The sequence below is a fragment of the Lepidothrix coronata genome, unplaced genomic scaffold (assembly GCF_001604755.1).
Source record: "Lepidothrix coronata isolate B3197 unplaced genomic scaffold, Lepidothrix_coronata-1.0 Scaffold51, whole genome shotgun sequence".
Taxonomy (NCBI): domain Eukaryota; kingdom Metazoa; phylum Chordata; class Aves; order Passeriformes; family Pipridae; genus Lepidothrix; species Lepidothrix coronata.
The window spans coordinates 5,287,017-5,303,316 of NW_016690231.1; the positions used below are offsets into that span (position 1 = coordinate 5,287,017).

Here is a 16,300-nt window from a genome sequence, read left to right on the forward strand (position 1 = left end):
ATTTCCCTCCAGGCTATGTTGCACTTCCTTATCCCGGGCTTTAGGAGTAGCTAAGTGGATGTAGGTCCCTCTTCCCTGTCCTCACACATCACAGAATCACCTTGAGGGTACATAGACCCACCAGCTTGCAGCTTGACCCTGAATTTGATTTTGGTGAAGGTGTGAAATAGCTCTCTGTGCTGTGTATAGTACTTCTGTTGACTGAGCAAATTATTATCTCTAACTTGTGGAAACTTTAATTGCCCTTCTCTGTTGGCTGCTTCAAAAAATTCAAGTTTCTGTTTCTTCATTTTAAAGTCTTTTGTAAAGTATCTTAATTCCATTACAGATACAGAAAAGACACTGTGTGCACATATCTGGATGTGAGATAAATCTTATTTGGCTGTTCCTATGTGCAATTCACAGGGGCCATGTCCTGCTCATGGGCAGATCCCCAACTGCCAAACCTTTTTGTGCTCGTTAGCTGTGTGGGAGTGTCTGTGCATGTCTGACAGTGCACACACTGTTCACCTGAGCTGGTGTGCATCTTTCAGAGGTAGAATCACAGGCCAGTGACTGTGGCACATGCCATCATCATCTTTCATATGGATTTATAGAGAAAATATGGAGAACATCCAACCATATATGGCTGCACATCCAGGGCCTACCCCGCTGGTGGGCAGTTCAAGGTCACATATATTCATATATTCATGCACAATGAGTGCAGAGCCAAGGTTTATGTGCAGAGCTGGACAGGCTGCAGGAATTCCACCCCAACAGCTCTGCTGGGGCCCTGATGCAGCTGCTCTTGTTTTGTTGGGTTTGGGGGGAATTCACACACGTGGGCACAAACTACTTGGGCTCAGAGACACATGTGGATAATTGCCAATAGCACAAGAATTTCCCCAGCTCTGGGCACACTTCTTCCCACACATCCACACACTCACCTTGCCATGGTCCTTTGGAACATACATAACTTCTGCTCACAAAAGTGTTTCCACTCCCTTGTCCTTCACATGGACACACACGTGTGTGCACACAGACACCACTTCCCATTCCTCACACACGTCTGCCCCCAACACACAGACACACCTGATGTCCCTCTGTCCTGGTTTCAGCTGGGACAGAGTTCATTTCTTCTCAATAGCTGGCTTGGTGCTGTGTTTTGGATTCAGAATGAGAATGGTGTTGATAACACATTGATGTTTTGGTTCTTGCTAAGTTGTGTTTATCCTAAGTCAAGAACTCTTTTTTTTCTTATTTGTGTCTCATGCTCTGCCAGTGAGGAGAAACAAACTGGGAGGGAGCATAGCCGGGACAGGTGACCCGAACTGGCCAAAGGGATATTATTCCACACCATGGAATGTCATGCCAAATATATAAATATAAACTGGGGGAGTTACTGGAAGAGGCCGACCGGGCTTCGGGAAGGGTGGGGGGCCTGGCTTCAGTCAGCAAGTGGTGAGCAGCTGTATTGATTTTTTATTTGTTCTTTTTATTATCATAATTATTATTATTTACCATTATTATTGCATTTTACTTTGTTTTCAATTATTAAACTGTTCTCATCTCAACCTACGAGTTTTATTTTTGATTCTCCCGTGCGCGCTCCCGCCCCGCTCCCCGCACGGCTCCCGCAGCGCTCCCGCAGCGCGCTCTCGGCGCGCCCCGCCCCGTGCGCGCTCCCGCGCGGGCGGCCGGGGCCGCGCTGCCCCCCCCGTTGCCACAGCGACGGGCCCGGTGCCGCAGCCGCACCTGCGCCTGCGCCGCCGCCCCCGGTGCCGGTGCCGCCGGTCAGTGCCGGCCCCGCGGGGCGCCCGCGGTGCTTCGGGCGGGGGCAGAGGCGGACCCGGCTCGGGCTGAGCAGGTGAGGCGGCTGAGGGGCGGCCGAGGGGCTGCGGCGCGCTGTGCCCTCCGCCCCGGGCCGGCTGAGGGGGCGGCGGCGCCATCGCGACCCCCGGGGCTGGGCGCGGGGCGGGGGAGCGGCATCGCCGCGCCGGGAGGGGGCTGAAGCCTTTCCGCCCTCACATGCACCACCGAGGGACCCTCCCGGGGGGCGGCGGGCGGGGGATGTCGCGTTAAGCGGGGCTGCCGCGGGCCCGGGTCCTGCGCCGGCCGGAGGAGCCGCGCCCCGGGGCGGGGGGGATGTGCCGGCGGTGGGGAGCGATCGGATCCCCCCTCGGCCGCCACCCACCCTCCGGGGCCGCGGTCCGAGAGCCCCCTGGGCCGGTCAGACCCCCCGGGCTCCGGGGCCGTTGCGGGACAGCGAACAGCGCGGCGGGTGCGGCCCCGGGCCGGTGCGCCTGGTGCTGGCGCTGGACCAAAGCACCTCCTGAGAGCATCGGGGGCTCTGCCGGTCAGTGGAGCACAGAGGATGCGGGGGCTGCCCTGCCCCTCGCTGCACACCCCGTCTGTCCGTTCGTGCCGGCTCGGGGGCAAGGACGTGTCTGTATTTCTGTCTGTGCCCGTCGCCCGCCCGGCTCAGCTCAGGTTTGGTGGGGCCGCTGCCCCCGCCCGCGCCCACCGGGGCGGGTGTGACACCGCATCCTCCGGACCCTTCGCGGGCTCCTTTTGCGTCGCACCTTTTCACTTCAAAAAGTGACAACAGTGTCACCTCCATTAGTAGCACGGGGCCTGCAGAGGGCTGGACGGGTGGGTCGTGTACGTTTTGGAGTGGGTAGGGAATAACCTTGGTTTGAGAGGAGGAGGTTTTTCCTTCCGAGGAGAACGCCTGTCGCTTGTGGATATGGCAGCGGAGAAGTGCAGGGCGTCCTCAGACACGGAGATGCTTCCAGACGCAGTTTCCCTACGCAGGACATAGGGTGGGACAACGGGGAGGAAGGAGGGGCCCTTCCCGCCCTGGACAACAGGGAATACACCTGAGTTTGCCTTGGTAGATTGGGTAAAGCCAAGACAGTGACGGTAAATATGAACACGGAATGAGGAAGCACCGAGGGTGGAATTGTCCATTTTGATCTGCATTGCAGGTGCATAGGAAGCATCCAGGGTACTTGTTGGCTTTGCTTAGATGGTAAGATGCTTAAGCTTAAAAAGCTTTATTGGTGCTTTTGCAATATAAATAATACTCCTTAATTAAAAAATAAAAAGAGGAATGGATGTGGCTGTAAATACAGTGCCTTTTCCCGTATAACTTGCTCATTGGCGAAAGTAATTCTGTAGTGCTTTATTATGACTGAACCTCTGGGAGACAAACATTTATGCTCTTAAACTGCACATCACTTTTTGGTTTGACAATTTAAAGCAAGTGCTTTATAAAGAGATAATGGCTGACTTGTAATGTTGTTAATTTTTGAAGCTTTTGGTTGTACTGGGATTCCAGCAGTTCTTGTTAGTGAAACAACAAAGATCAGAAGGTCATAATAGAGGAAAGTATTGGCTGCTTAAGTAGAAGAAAAAGAATATTGGCTGAACTGATGCATGAACACTTGTTTTCATCCTGTTGTCATACTTCTCCTTAATATATTTGTAAAATTTCGTCCCTCATGCCTGTAGAGAAGACCCAGGTCTCATGACCAATCTAGATGCTCTGTGTAGTTTTCAGTCCAGTAGTTGTTGGAAACTCTGGAACAGCAATCATTTCACTCCTGATGGTTGTTTCCTTCACATCAGATTTCAGATGTAGCCGCGTATTTTCAGGACTTTTAAACGATTTTTTAAAGTGCATTTTGTAACTTGAGTTACAAAAATCACCCGGTCCCTTAGTGTGCCCTAATTCAAGAGGCTGTAGGTGTTAAGGGCAATATATTTGTTCATCCAGTTCTACCACATTAGTCAACTGCAGTAGGCAGGAGACAAACTCCCTGGTGCTGTTACTCCAGAATGTGGATCCTAGTGTAAAGTAAAATATTTATTGAACATTATAAACAGAAGGAATGCATTGTAATAAACTAGTTTGCAAGTTTACTTTTGCTACTGTGTTAGACTTTGATTTTTAGGTGTCTCCTTTCTGTTTAGTGGTTTAAAGTAGCTGTGAAGGATTGGTTTTATATCCTCAGAATTCACAATGTGTTGGGTAAACACAGAATACTATTATGTAACTCATCTTTTTACTCGAGTTCATGTTTAACCTCATTTTTCATAGTAAAGTTTAAAAAGGTAGCAGTTGCTGTTTATTTTGTATAGAGAATAGACATCATCTTTTTGAAAATTTATGGTGCTTAAGAATTATTTTGCTGACAAGTGACACTTTGTGTATATATTGATGTACGTCTGCCTGTTAGTAACTAAAAGTGGTGGCGTTTGTTGAGCAGCAGTTTACCAAAAATCCAGCAGTCAAATAACTTGATGCTTTAGGGGAAATGGTTCAGTATAGGACATAGTTTTTTTTCTTACTGCTGGTTTAGAAAGCAAAACCACTGCTGAAGGAAGGAAAATCTAGGGATTGTGGTGTTGAAGAAAGAGAGGTGCTTTGTTCTCCTGCAGCCTCGTTCGTGTTGCAGCAGCACAGGGTGAAACCTGGAGTGGCTGTGAGGGGTTGAACAGCACAGACACAACTCCTGGTGGGGCTGCCAGGCTGCTGTTCCTGACAGGGACGTGCTGCAATGAGCCAACCTTGTGTAACCACAGCCAGGACTCCCAGGAGGGCCTGGCAGAACCTGTGGGTCCCTGGGAACACAGTCCGAGGTGTCCAGGACCCAGATGGGGCTGAGGTGGGAGGGTGCCCTTTGTTCAGGCACAAACGATATCACCAGGGCTCTGTTTTCCTCTGCTGAAACAAACCCTCCCCTCCCTTCTTGTGCACTAATCTAATGTATATCTGAAAAGCATACGAAGATGGCAAATAGTGCATCGAGTAGAGCCAAGTTGGAATGTTAGTCTCTGATTACTCCGTGCCGTCCCTCACCTCCAATTCCTTCACCTGCTTGAGGACACCTGGCATCTTTTTTCTGTCTGGCTGTAGGATCTTCAGTGAGTCTGGGCCTGTTCCATCTCTGTGCTCATTTTTAAGTGATGTAAAAAATGTCTTCCTCTAAACCAGGATGTCCAACAGTGTGATAAAGGGTGTTAGTCTGTCTCCATGTGATCAGCGAATAATTTAATCTAATAATGTTTACAGTTATATACCAGGTCATTTCTCCCGGTGATGTTAAAGAGCACGATACTACAAATGGGAGCAGTAGATTTGTTTACTGGTAGAATTTAGAGGCATGACAAAATATTGCTGAAAACAATGTCCTCAGAGTGTATTGGAACTTCTGCAAGCTGTTTGTTGGGGCATTTTTAAATAATCGTTTAAAACAACCATTTCTTTGTATTGCTGTTTCTTTCCTTCTACTGAGGAACATGTTTGTTCTCACTTCACTCTAAGAAAACCTTTGTTTTGTGTTTAAGATATGAAAAATACATTGCTGCTTGTTGGTTTAAACTATTTGATTGAGAGCTGGGATTTAAGATCAGTGTTATTTAAAAACAATGGTGGACTGAAAACTGTTAAATGTCATGGCTTTTCCCTGAACAGAATGGTGGCTGCCTCCAGAGAGGCTGAAAATATGCCAGGGAACAGTAGCTCCCTGTAATCCGAGCCGGTGCCCGGAGGGAGGGCACAAAAGGCACAGCAGATCGCATTTCTGTGGAGCAGAGGTGCCGAACTCGGGAAGAGTCTACGTGTGGGGAAAACCGTGGGAATGATGTCAGTAGTAGAAGTGTGCCTGTTTGCTTTCCATCTTCAGGAAAGCTTGATTTAAGCTGCGTAGCTTTATTGTCTCAGTCTAAGATACCTGGGTTATGTAAGGGAGGGTATAAAGCACCTCTGTTTGGAATCCTTTCTCTTGGCATCCTGTTTAATACACAAACAAAATCTTGCTTAAGAAAGGACTTGGCTATAGGTCATCACCACTACCAGATTTCCTTCATCAGCAGCTCTCAAAACCTTTAGCAAAGTGGAGACCAATTTTTGTATGTTCGATCATAGTTGCTGTTCTAAAATAATAAAAATCGATGGCTTATGAAACAGCATCACAAAATGCATTAGAGGAAAGTGTCTCCTCGGCCTGTTACACTTGCCTGGAAATAGTTGTGCAGTTCTGTAGAGTTGCTGTTAAAATAGCTGCTCTCTGTAAACGAGCTCTCAGGACAGATTGATTTAGCTTGCTGTAAGGCTTCACTGCCTTCTGCTGTGTTTCACAAATATTCCAGGTAAACTCTGAAAATCACCATTTCTGTGTTTAGGAATTCCATGCAGTAGGAGCTCAGCTGAGTGCCTGGAGCTGGTGCTGCAGCAGGAAGCAGTTCTGCCTGTCCCACCCCCTGACCTGCTTTCAGATTTTATTTTTTATTTTTATTTTTTTGCACCTTCCTCAGGTATTTCCAGTGCTTCACAGTGAACCCATCACCTGAAAACAAGCAGCGGAAATGCCTGTTTGTTTTCAGACGCACCAGTTCCCTGACCTGGTTCACTGAATGACCAGGAAGGTGGTTTTGGAGCTTTTCAGAGATGCAACACTAAATTCTACCTCAGTGTACGTGAGTGGGGTGGGTAGTAAAATAGTCACACGTCTGTGTGATGGTGGGTTATTGTCCTGTTGGGGAGGGGGAAATGCCCAACCAAGTCACTTACTTGAAACCAGCTCAGTAATTCTTCTGGTTTGTGTTTCAGCAAGCTTCAGAAAGGACAAATTTTTAAATTACATGAATGCATTTTCTTCAAGTTCTGGTGCAAGTTACACGTTACTGATCATAGCATATAAAATAAAAAGAGGACACACAGCGTTCGTAAGTGAGTATTTTGATATCTGAAAAAAGCCCTTGGCTGTTCCATAGTATGGTGTGATTTCTAAGCATGACTCTGGAGTTATACTTAGCAGATCCTTGTACCCAAACCTCCCACAGCCCACCTTGCCAGCTTAAGTCCTGATTCAGCTTTAACTGAAGCTGAAGAACTTTTTTCAAAGTCATTAAGAAAATAGAATCGGGCTCGATTTTATGTGTAACATTTGATACTGTGTTAGTCTGGGAGAACTGAATATTAATTTTCTTGTCATTCTCCTTCTGACAAAAGAAATTGGTTTACTAGAAAGACTAACAGAATCACAGAATATTCTGAGTTGTAAGGGACCCACAGGATCATCAAATGTGTCTGCAGTTTTGTGACTGCCTCATTGTGATTGGGATGGAATCTGTGTCCCGTGGCTTTGATGGAGGTTATATGAAAATAAACTATTTTATCCTCTGAATGAAGGGGTGAATAAAATAGAAGAGCCATTTGTCAGGAGCATGTGCTAGAGAGCAGAAGAGAAGAAACCTGTTCCTCTACATGACGATGCAGCCTTGCTCATGAGGGCTTTTATGGTCACTTTAAACAAATTATTACATGGACTTCATCATTGTTAAAGGGGTTCTTCTGAAGCAGTCAGTGTAATTTAGGTATCACCTTCTTTGTTTCCCTAAAGTGAATTAGGCCCAAATTGGGTCATTTTCAGAGCTTTCTGCCATAGCAGGCTATTTGTTCCTGATGACTGTACAGGCATAGCCCTGGATACCCTGGTATGGGTCACAGTAATTGTGTCTGTATGAAATGCCACTGCAGGAACATTTGGTTTGGTTCTCTAATAGTCTCTGTCACGGTAGTAATTTTAGCATCTGATTACTTTTAGTCTCTTCCATTGTGACAGCTCCAGGGGTGAGTGGTCTCAAGGACAGAGAAAGCTCCATGTGAGCTATTCCTGTCAGTCCTGACTCCAGGTGCACAGTCAGGCCTGTGAGTGGTCGGCAAGTTCTGAGCAAAGTACCAGCTGGTTCATTTGGAGCATCCACAATTAAATCATTCCTACCAGGACGGCGTCCACTTCATTATTCTTCCCGCTGCCACACCAGCTGCTGTAGGAGTAACAAAAAATCATCTCTTACTAAAGTAACCTGTAATTCCAGGGATGTTCAGAGATTCACTGTAAAGAATCTACAGAATCTCTGATCAGAAAATGATGGGGAAGCCAGGCAGAGAAACTACTGAGTAAAAGAGCATCAAAAGCAATAGAAATGGAAAAGGAGCTGAGAAAGCGAAATTATGTCCTTCCTCTGGGGGACAGTGGCACAGTTCCTTCATCCCCTCCATTGTCTCCAGGAAAGAACTACTAATTTTAGTTGGCTTAAAACACACAGACAAAAAGAACATGAGAACAAGTTATTGGGTCGATAATGGCATTTTAATGCAGAAGGCAGAGGAGGAGGGGGATAAAGGGATAGAGGTGTCGCAGCAAGAGATGCTGATTACTGGTAAGGGGGCACTGGAGAAGGGGAGGGATGTCCAGAGGTGGATGTGTAGGCCAAGCAATTGTCTCAAAAGCTTGATTTAGCAACGCTTGAGCAGTTGAAGTGGTTTAGTCTGATGCACAGGTGAATGATGGTTGAACAGAAATCTGAAGCTGTGAACAGGCTGGTACTAAACTGTGTTATTGCTCGATTTATCAGCAGTGGTGTCATAGAATCAGTTTGGGGGGGAGTTAAAGCAAATGTCTAAGCAGAAAGGTAGCCAAGCCCTTGAGTTGGGTGTGGAGATTGCAGGGTCTCCTTTATTATGTCCTTTGAAAGGAGCTGAGCAAACACTTTGGGAAGGGCATATGTCTGGAGATAGAGAGCTGATTTAAGCAAAGAACAGAGTGACTCTCAGCTGGGCATTTCAGCATTAGAGCTGTGTTTCTTAGAAATGCTTGGTCAGTTCAGTGGCAATCTTTAAAATGGGGACTGGCTAAAACTTTGAAGATTCTTCTGAGAAGACTCCTGTGTCCTTATTTAGTTCTTGGAATTTTATTTTGTTTTGCAAACAAATGGCATTTTGGCAGCTTTTGTCACATTTGGAGGGGGCACTGGCCAGATAGCAGTTGAGAGGAAAATGCCTGCCTCCCATACACGTTCCAAGGAGATTTGAATATGTGTTGGTAGAGAGCTAGAGCAGCTGCTCAGGTGATGGTCACCCCATCCCTGTAAAAAGAGGTGGTTGTGTTCTGTTTGGTGGATACCAAACAGGAATGAAAACGTTAAATAACTGCGTTGTTTGGGCTTCGTTCCAGTAGCTTCCCTTGGACTGTGTGTGAGGTCAGAGATGAGCATCTCCCTCCTCCTATCTTGCAGCAGGGTATGGAGATGCTCTGATTTTATGCAAAGGCACCTGATATGCAGCCAGATGCTCGTTGCCTTGAAACATTTTGAACTCTCTCCAAATACTTAAGATCAGAAAAAGCCTGGAGCTTTCACATCCTCTGCAAGGCAAGATGTGGCTCTTCAAAAGTTAGCAACTGTTTATGGTGAGCATGTGAAGAAGTTGCATTGAAAGCTCTTATTTAATATTTTTCCTTTTCCATTTACAATTTATTTATTTTTGTTCCCTTTTGAAGGGAATATGCAATTGTAAAACAGACAGCATTTTTAAGGTGAGCTTACAGGAATAATAATTTAAGTTCCTTTCTCTGCTTTACTTACTGTAAGATGAGGGCTTAGGTAGGTGCAGTCAGGATTAAGTGTTGCATTTAATGTTCCCAAGGGAATTTTGTTTGACTCGTTCCATTTGTTCCTTCTTGGCTATATTCATAAGAAATTATGAATTTGGGGGAGTTGTCTCAATCTTTGAGAGCTGTATTTGGAAACATTTGGTGGTGTGGTGGTCCTGAAAAATGAGAAATTGGGGATGTCTTAAGGGTGGAATGCAGTGTACTGTCTGGGTAAAGCCTGTGGAGCTGTGGCAGGCTGGACACTATTGGTGTTTAGGGCCAGTCCTGCTGCCAAAGAGGTGTGTCCCCATCACCACTGAATGCTGCAGTGCCCCTTAAATGTTTTATCATCCTTCCCAAATGCCACGTGCATTCCCAGGGGACTTTGCCAAGCTCTGCATTGCACTGTTCCTTCCCTATACCAACATAGCAAGCTTTTTTTTTTAAGTTGCTTTGGAGACAAGGGTAAAGGGGGGAAAACCATAGTGACCTGACTTTGTGTGGTGTGTGCAGTCCCAGGTTCTTCCCAGCACTGGCAACATTTATCTGAGGGATCCAGGTGGAGCCTGGCTGCTTTGGGAGCTGTCTCACGATTTCCATGGTGGGAGGTGAAGATTGCTCCTCTAGGCTATAAAGGGCACTGATGACTTCTGCATTTTGCTGTTTCTCTTGTGCTTTTTGAGCTTCTTGTTTCAGAGAGCCCAAGATGAAATTACCTTAGTGCAGTCCCAGGACTGCTCTGTAGGATTCCCTCTTGGAAACCCCAATGGGAGATGCACCTGAAGAGATTTTTATTTTTTCTTTAGTCTGACCCCTCCCAAGACCATGTTTTCTGTCAGATCTCAGCTCCCCCTGGGAGCAGTTGTTGGATGTGATTTGTGGCTCTTCACATTACATACCAAGAATCAGCAGGTTGAGAGTTGTTAAGGAACTGGGAGTAGCTGTAAATCCCACTAACCGACCTCCCTGGAATATAGGTTTTTCTTGATTAAGAATCCCTTCTAAGCCTCTGTGTCAGAGCTCCAGCTCTGGCTTTATTCTGCTGTCATACCCAGTGGGTCAGAGTGGGCATTTAAGAATTGGGATGATTCCGTAAAGCTCCCGTCTGTCTGAAGTCAGCTTTGCAAGCAAGATGGTGTCACTTTGAAAATGTACCACAGCTGAAATATCATCAATCCTTAGAATGAATGGTGCCCCACAGTAACTGCTGTGACTGTGGATCCATCCCCCTTCAAACAGCTCCCTGACACTGTGGGCATGAGGGGCCTGGTGTGGCAGCGATGGGGTGTCCCGGGCTAGGGATGGCAGTCACAGCTCAGGTGAGCTAGTTCAGAGCCATAAAAAAGATCCTGCATGCACAACTCGGTTTATTTCTTGTTTAGCCACCCCAGAAACCTCTTTTTAGAATGTCTTTGGTCCATAATTTTTGCTTGTTTGCTAACAATGGTGACTGTGAAAGGACCCCTTCCCTCAACAAAGCACAGTTGGCACCACTTCCCACATTCCTGGGCACTGAACTTTGATCTCTGTTACAAGGTAACCAAGAGCTGTTTGGCTCTTGCACAGAAGTGGATTCCTTAAGCATCTTCTGCACCTTTATTTTTTTACAAACAAATATTTGTTTCTGTAGGGGTAAGTCAGTAGAAGACGTGTCAGTTCAGGTCACGGGTGAAATCAGGAATGCTCTGTGTGTACGTGAGTTCCACACCATACCCCAGGGGCTTTAGTGCATTCCCAAGGTGTAGGAGCACAGAGCTGGGTTCTTTTGGGGAATAAAAGTATAGAATTAAATGCAGGGCTGTGTTATGATTATGAATAACAAAAGCACATTACTTTCTCTGAGCTTATGCTCTGCCAGTTTTAAACTGCTAGAAACAAATTTTTGTCATAAAACTACATACCAAAAAGAGCCCAGTGGAAAACATTTGCCATGCCAAGGCAAGCCTGTTAAGGCCCATCTTGTGCACGACATATGGACGTGGATGCAGTGCCATTGCAGGTGGTTGTCCAGGCAACAGCAGTCCTAACTCTTCACTTACCTTTGTAACCTAATTACTGGAATGGTTTTTCAAGACTGTGCTTATAATGGAATTTAGCCTTTCCTACTGTAACCATTGTTGCCTCATCAGGAGCAGTGGGAACGCTGGCGGCACAGGGATCCTCAGGGATGCCTCTCAGCATTGTACAGTTACCCATTTCTGTCTTTGAGCACTGCTGGAACCAAGGCCTGGTTTTATAAAGCTGTTCCACAAGGAGAGCCCAATGATGTAACAGGTTTCCACGTACTCCTAACATGAGCAAGAAAAATCCATTTGTTTTCTCCTTGAATGAAACATTGTCCTTGTCAGTTTTCTTGTTCCTTGTTGTGGCTGGTGCAGGACCAATCCTGCTCCAATGCAGCTGAGGAAATGCACCAGCAGCCAGAGCTTCCCTTGTGCAGGTTCCCTCGTGGCAGCCACATCCATGGCAGTGCCACCAGCCTGACTGTGCTGGTGCATTTTAGTGCTTTCTTCTGTCCTCTTGTCAGAGACATTACCAATCCCTGTGTCCCTGGAGGTAAGTGGAAACCCCCTAGTAAGGCAGGGACATACTAACCCATTCCTTGGAACTCCACTTTTAACTTGTAAAAGGATTAATGACTTAGACTGTCTGACGTTAATCCCTTAAATGTGTTAACTCCAAACAAATGAGTTCCCTGTGCTGCTCTGGCCTAGGGTATAATTAGGCTTTCAATCAACTTAGAGCACTTCTAATCAAAATAGTCCTGAAACTGAAAAACCTTTTGTGGCATTTGCTGATGACACATCAGTGCATTAACAGTAGAACTCAGCCATTCCTGCTGATCCTGGCAGAGCGAGGATCTCCATATGGGCGAGGTAACTCGCCATGACAGTTCCATGTGTGTTCCCCGGCAGGGTGACTGTGGATCACAATGGCCACCTCAACCCTGGAGAACCAGCTGCAGAGTGCCCAGAAGAACCTGCTGTTCCTGCAGCGAGAACATTCCAACACCCTGAAGGGGCTGCACGCGGAGCTGCGCCGGCTGCAGCAGCACTGCACAGGTACCCTGGGGGTGAGGGTGTCCCTGCCCATTCCTGCTCCAGTCCTTTCCCAGAAATGGAATAACTGTTTCACTACTTCAGCAGTGAAACCTCAGCAGCAAAGCTGATAGTTTGGCTGTTTTACACATTTGTTACTTGGCAGTGGATCTTGCTTCGGGGTGGTGGGAAGAGATAGTTCAGTGTTTACTAAGTCTGTCATTGTAAATCTGCTCACCAGGCAGTGTATGGGGTATGGGACCAGGTATGGGGTTTGTGGTGATGTTCTAACAAAAATAAACAACTTTTCTCCTCAGATCTAACCTATGAGCTGACCGTAAAGAGTTCAGACTGGTCAGGTAAGGAATACATGGCATTTTTCTTGTAATGTTCATGTTCAATTTCCTCATCTTTCTCACCATCTTTATTTTTTCTTTTCTAAGTAAGTGAGGTACTTTGCACTGGGATGTTGGACTTTATAAATTCTAAAAGCATAGTAAGTGTAGTTTTCTACTTTCCAGACTTATTGTTATTTATGAAGTAAACGTCACAAGTTCTTTACCAAGGTCACACAGGAAAACTGCGAAAGAGCCAGGAATAGAGTGTGGAAGTGCTGACTCCACTAGACAGTCAGTTCCCTGTGTGCTATATGGGAACACAGGACACAAATTTTAGGGGCAGAAGAGTGAAACTATTTTTAAAACTTAGCTGAGCTGGTGTTGTAATTACACCACACAACAAAGTTTTTATTTTTTTATATATATGTATATATATATATATATATATATATATATATATATAGTATGCACACATATATACACACTAGATCCTAGTTATTTTATATATGTTATGTTAACAGTAGGTGAAGCACAGGAATAAATTACTCCCTGAGAGTAACCTCTTGGATCAGGGATTGTGTGGGATGGGTATTAGCTGAACTTAGTCTTTTGGATTCCCTTTAAGTCTTTGGGATGGCAAGAGGAACCCTATTGCACTGTTTTACATAGTGGCTGTTGTTAATGTGAAACACTTCTGCTTTTCCTGTTCTTGTAGAAAGTGGTAGTTCACGAAGTGATGAACTCAAAAGTAAGTGCAAAAATCTTGAAGCTCAGCTGAAAATCAAAGAGGCTGAAAATAGTGAATTATTGAAAGAACTTGAACAAAAGAATGCGATGATAATGGTGCTGGAAAACACTATTAAAGAAAGAGAAAAGAAGTATTTGGAAGAGTTAAAAATGAAAAGCCATAAGCTCAACATGTTGTCCAGTGAACTGGAGCAGAGAGCGAGCACGATCGCTTTCCTGACCTCTCAGCTGCACGCGACCAAGAAGAAGCTGATGAGCGCCAGCGGGACTTCAGAGGGGACCCCGTCTGGCAGCCCCGTGTTGTCCAGCTATAAACCATCCCCTCCCAAAGACAAACTGCCCGACACTCCGCGGCGCAGGATGAAGAAGAGCCTGTCAACCCCGCTGAACCCCGAGTTCGAAGAGGCCTACAGAATAGGGTCAGAGAGCAGGAAGCTGGTGCTGAGGGAACCTGTGGATGCCATGCCCGATCCCACGCCGTTCCTGTTGGCCAGGGAGACAGCAGAGGTGCATCTGATCAAGGAGAGGCCGCTGGTTATTCCACCGATTGCTTCGGATCGCGCACCCGGGGAGTCGCACAGCCCGGCCCGGGAGAAGCCGCACAAGGCGCACATCGGGGTGGCCCATCGCATCCACCACGTCGCGCCCTCCCAGGCCCAGCCCGAGGTGGAAACGCTGGCAGTGGATCAGGTCCATGGAAGCAAAGTGGTCAGAAAGCACTCGGGGACAGACAGAACTGTCTGAGTACACCATGGAAACGCTGTTCTGTGCTGGTTGTGCACTGTGATCCTGTAGGGTGAATAGCACCTGCGGTGAAGTTTCTTTTGATGCCCCATGCATGCCAAACTCCTTCCAGGTACATCATTAATACATTTTGCTCCTCTAACGAAACCTCCTAGGACTGTGTTCATATGGCAAGGTATATAACCACTCCATGCTGTGGCCAAATCGGGGGGACCTGACCGCTTGCTTCCGAGCGCTGCTCCCTTTAGTGTAACTGCACATGTGGACAGAGGCACGGGCTGCGTTAGTGAGCGATGGTAGAGAACAACCTGCACTCAGACCTCAGCCCCACGTGTGGCTGTGAACGTGTGACCTGTCAGAGGTTCTGTTGTCGTCACCGTGTACGTGAGCACGCCATACCCACCACTGAGCTCCGTGGCAGCCGCTCTCGCAGCAGCACTGAAAGTTGTGCACATGTACGTTCACTTTAATGACCTAAGGACATCCCCAGAGTCCCAGCAAGCACTACTTGATTAATCCTAAATACTTTGGTTTGTGGCTTTAAGTAAAATATGGGTGGGGGAAGCACCACTTAAAGGGTTAACGACCCTCATAGAAAGAGTATGAACACTGGGTTGTTTGGGGGGGTTAGTTTGGTTTTGGGGTTGTTTTTTTTTTAATCAAATGGCTTCATGACACATTTTATGCTAGTCAGTACACTGCACTTGTAGCACCTTCCGTATGGCTCAGAGCTCCTTTTCCAGGGAGGAAATGTAACTGGCTATCCAATATGGAAATGGTTCTTTATGGTCTAACCTGCACTTTTTTGTAAAGGGATTATTTTTGTTTCCTAAAGACCTTAGTCTTGTTCTGGGCATCATCAGACAGTGCTGGCTGCTGCCAGCTTAGAAACCTGAGCTGCCCCTCTAAAATGTGAGTATTTACTTGTAAGCGATGTAACCAATTCATACAGGAGAACCTGGCATCCTTGACTTCTGTCCTTGTGGACTGGGATGGACTTGCCTTGCACTTGCCCAGATTCCCCTACTTCTTTCTAGTAAGCAGCAGGTAAACCCAACAGCTGTTAGACTACTTGATTCTTTTTTATTATTTTTTTCCTAGGAAAGAAAGGCATACTGGGAGCTGGGAGGATATGTAATTTGGGGAAAGGAGCACAAGTTTGACCATTTTTCTTACATTCTGATCAGCACCTCCAGCTCACCTCTGCTTCACTCTTGTCTGCAGCCTCTGAGTAGGACCAGCAAGAAACATTGGCTCCCAAATGCTGCTAAGCTTATGATGTGCCTTTAAAAATTTGGAACGCGTATTCTCTGTGACAGCTGACGAAGGCTCCCTGCCTGCCCTGTCCCCACCCCTTGCCAGCTGTAGTCTGCCCCTCCTAAGCTTTTTCTGCAGCTGTGTTGGTGTGTGTCTCCCTCCGGAGCCTTGGGCCCCTGTCGGTGTCCCCGGAGAGGCACTGGCAGGATGGCCAAGCTGTTCCCCCAGTGTGGTACCGCTGGAATCCCTCACAGCATGACCCTCCCAGCAGGGCTGATCCCGGGCGGAGGGTGTGACCTCCCCACCCCTCTGTGCCCTCCGTCACTCGCTGTCCCAAAGCCCCAAACTCGCCTCAGCATTGCGCCTTGCTGGCTCGGTGGTAGGAATTTGTTTCACAAGTGGTGGGGAGAGATAGGGGAAAGCTGTGTCCTTGGAAAAGGGTGGGCTAAACCAAGTTTGTTCCTCTGAGGTTTACTGTTTTTACGTGTATTGCATTAACCAGCAGTGGGTTTGGTTACTTTCGTTGTTGTCACCATATTTTTATGGTGATCTGTTGTATGAGTGACCTGCTTGTTGGAGGCTGGTGGGAGGCACCGCTTCCAGGCGCCACAGAAGTGATGCTTTGGGCAATTAAAGACATTTCTTACAACCATCCAGGCAAACCTTAGTCTTTGTGTGCGTGAGAGACCAACTTATTCCCTCTTCTACATCCACAGACTAGCTTGGAGCCTTTTCAAAAGGAAACACAAGTTAC

The 16,300-nt window shown here is 46.8% G+C and overlaps 1 protein-coding gene across 2 annotated transcripts; it reads left to right on the forward strand.

Moving 5' to 3' along the window:
* The first annotated feature begins 1,745 nt into the window (after positions 1-1,745).
* On the forward strand, positions 1,746-16,197 carry CCDC92 (coiled-coil domain containing 92). Of its 2 annotated transcripts, XM_017815458.1 has the most exons (5): positions 6,325-6,458; positions 6,596-6,715; positions 12,338-12,484; positions 12,778-12,819; positions 13,514-16,197. In XM_017815458.1, exons 3-5 carry the CDS (start codon positions 12,355-12,357, stop codon positions 14,287-14,289), a joined length of 948 nt encoding a protein of 315 aa, XP_017670947.1. In that variant the 5' UTR covers positions 6,325-6,458; positions 6,596-6,715; positions 12,338-12,354; the 3' UTR covers positions 14,290-16,197. The 2 variants fall into 2 exon arrangements, with proteins under 2 accessions (XP_017670946.1, XP_017670947.1); XM_017815457.1 differs by lacking the exons at positions 6,325-6,458; positions 6,596-6,715 and adding an exon at positions 1,746-1,846.
* Positions 16,198-16,300: the final 103 nt, after the last annotated feature.

Coding starts and splice junctions, on each gene's coding strand:
- CCDC92 (XM_017815457.1), top strand. CDS start 12,355: ATGGCCACCTCAACCCTGGAGAACCAGCTGCAGAGTGCCCAGAAGAAC. Junction 12,485..12,777: donor GCTGCAGCAGCACTGCACAG/GTACCCTGGGGG, acceptor TTTTCTCCTCAG/ATCTAACCTATGAGCTGACC. Junction 12,820..13,513: donor AAAGAGTTCAGACTGGTCAG/GTAAGGAATACA, acceptor CTGTTCTTGTAG/AAAGTGGTAGTTCACGAAGT.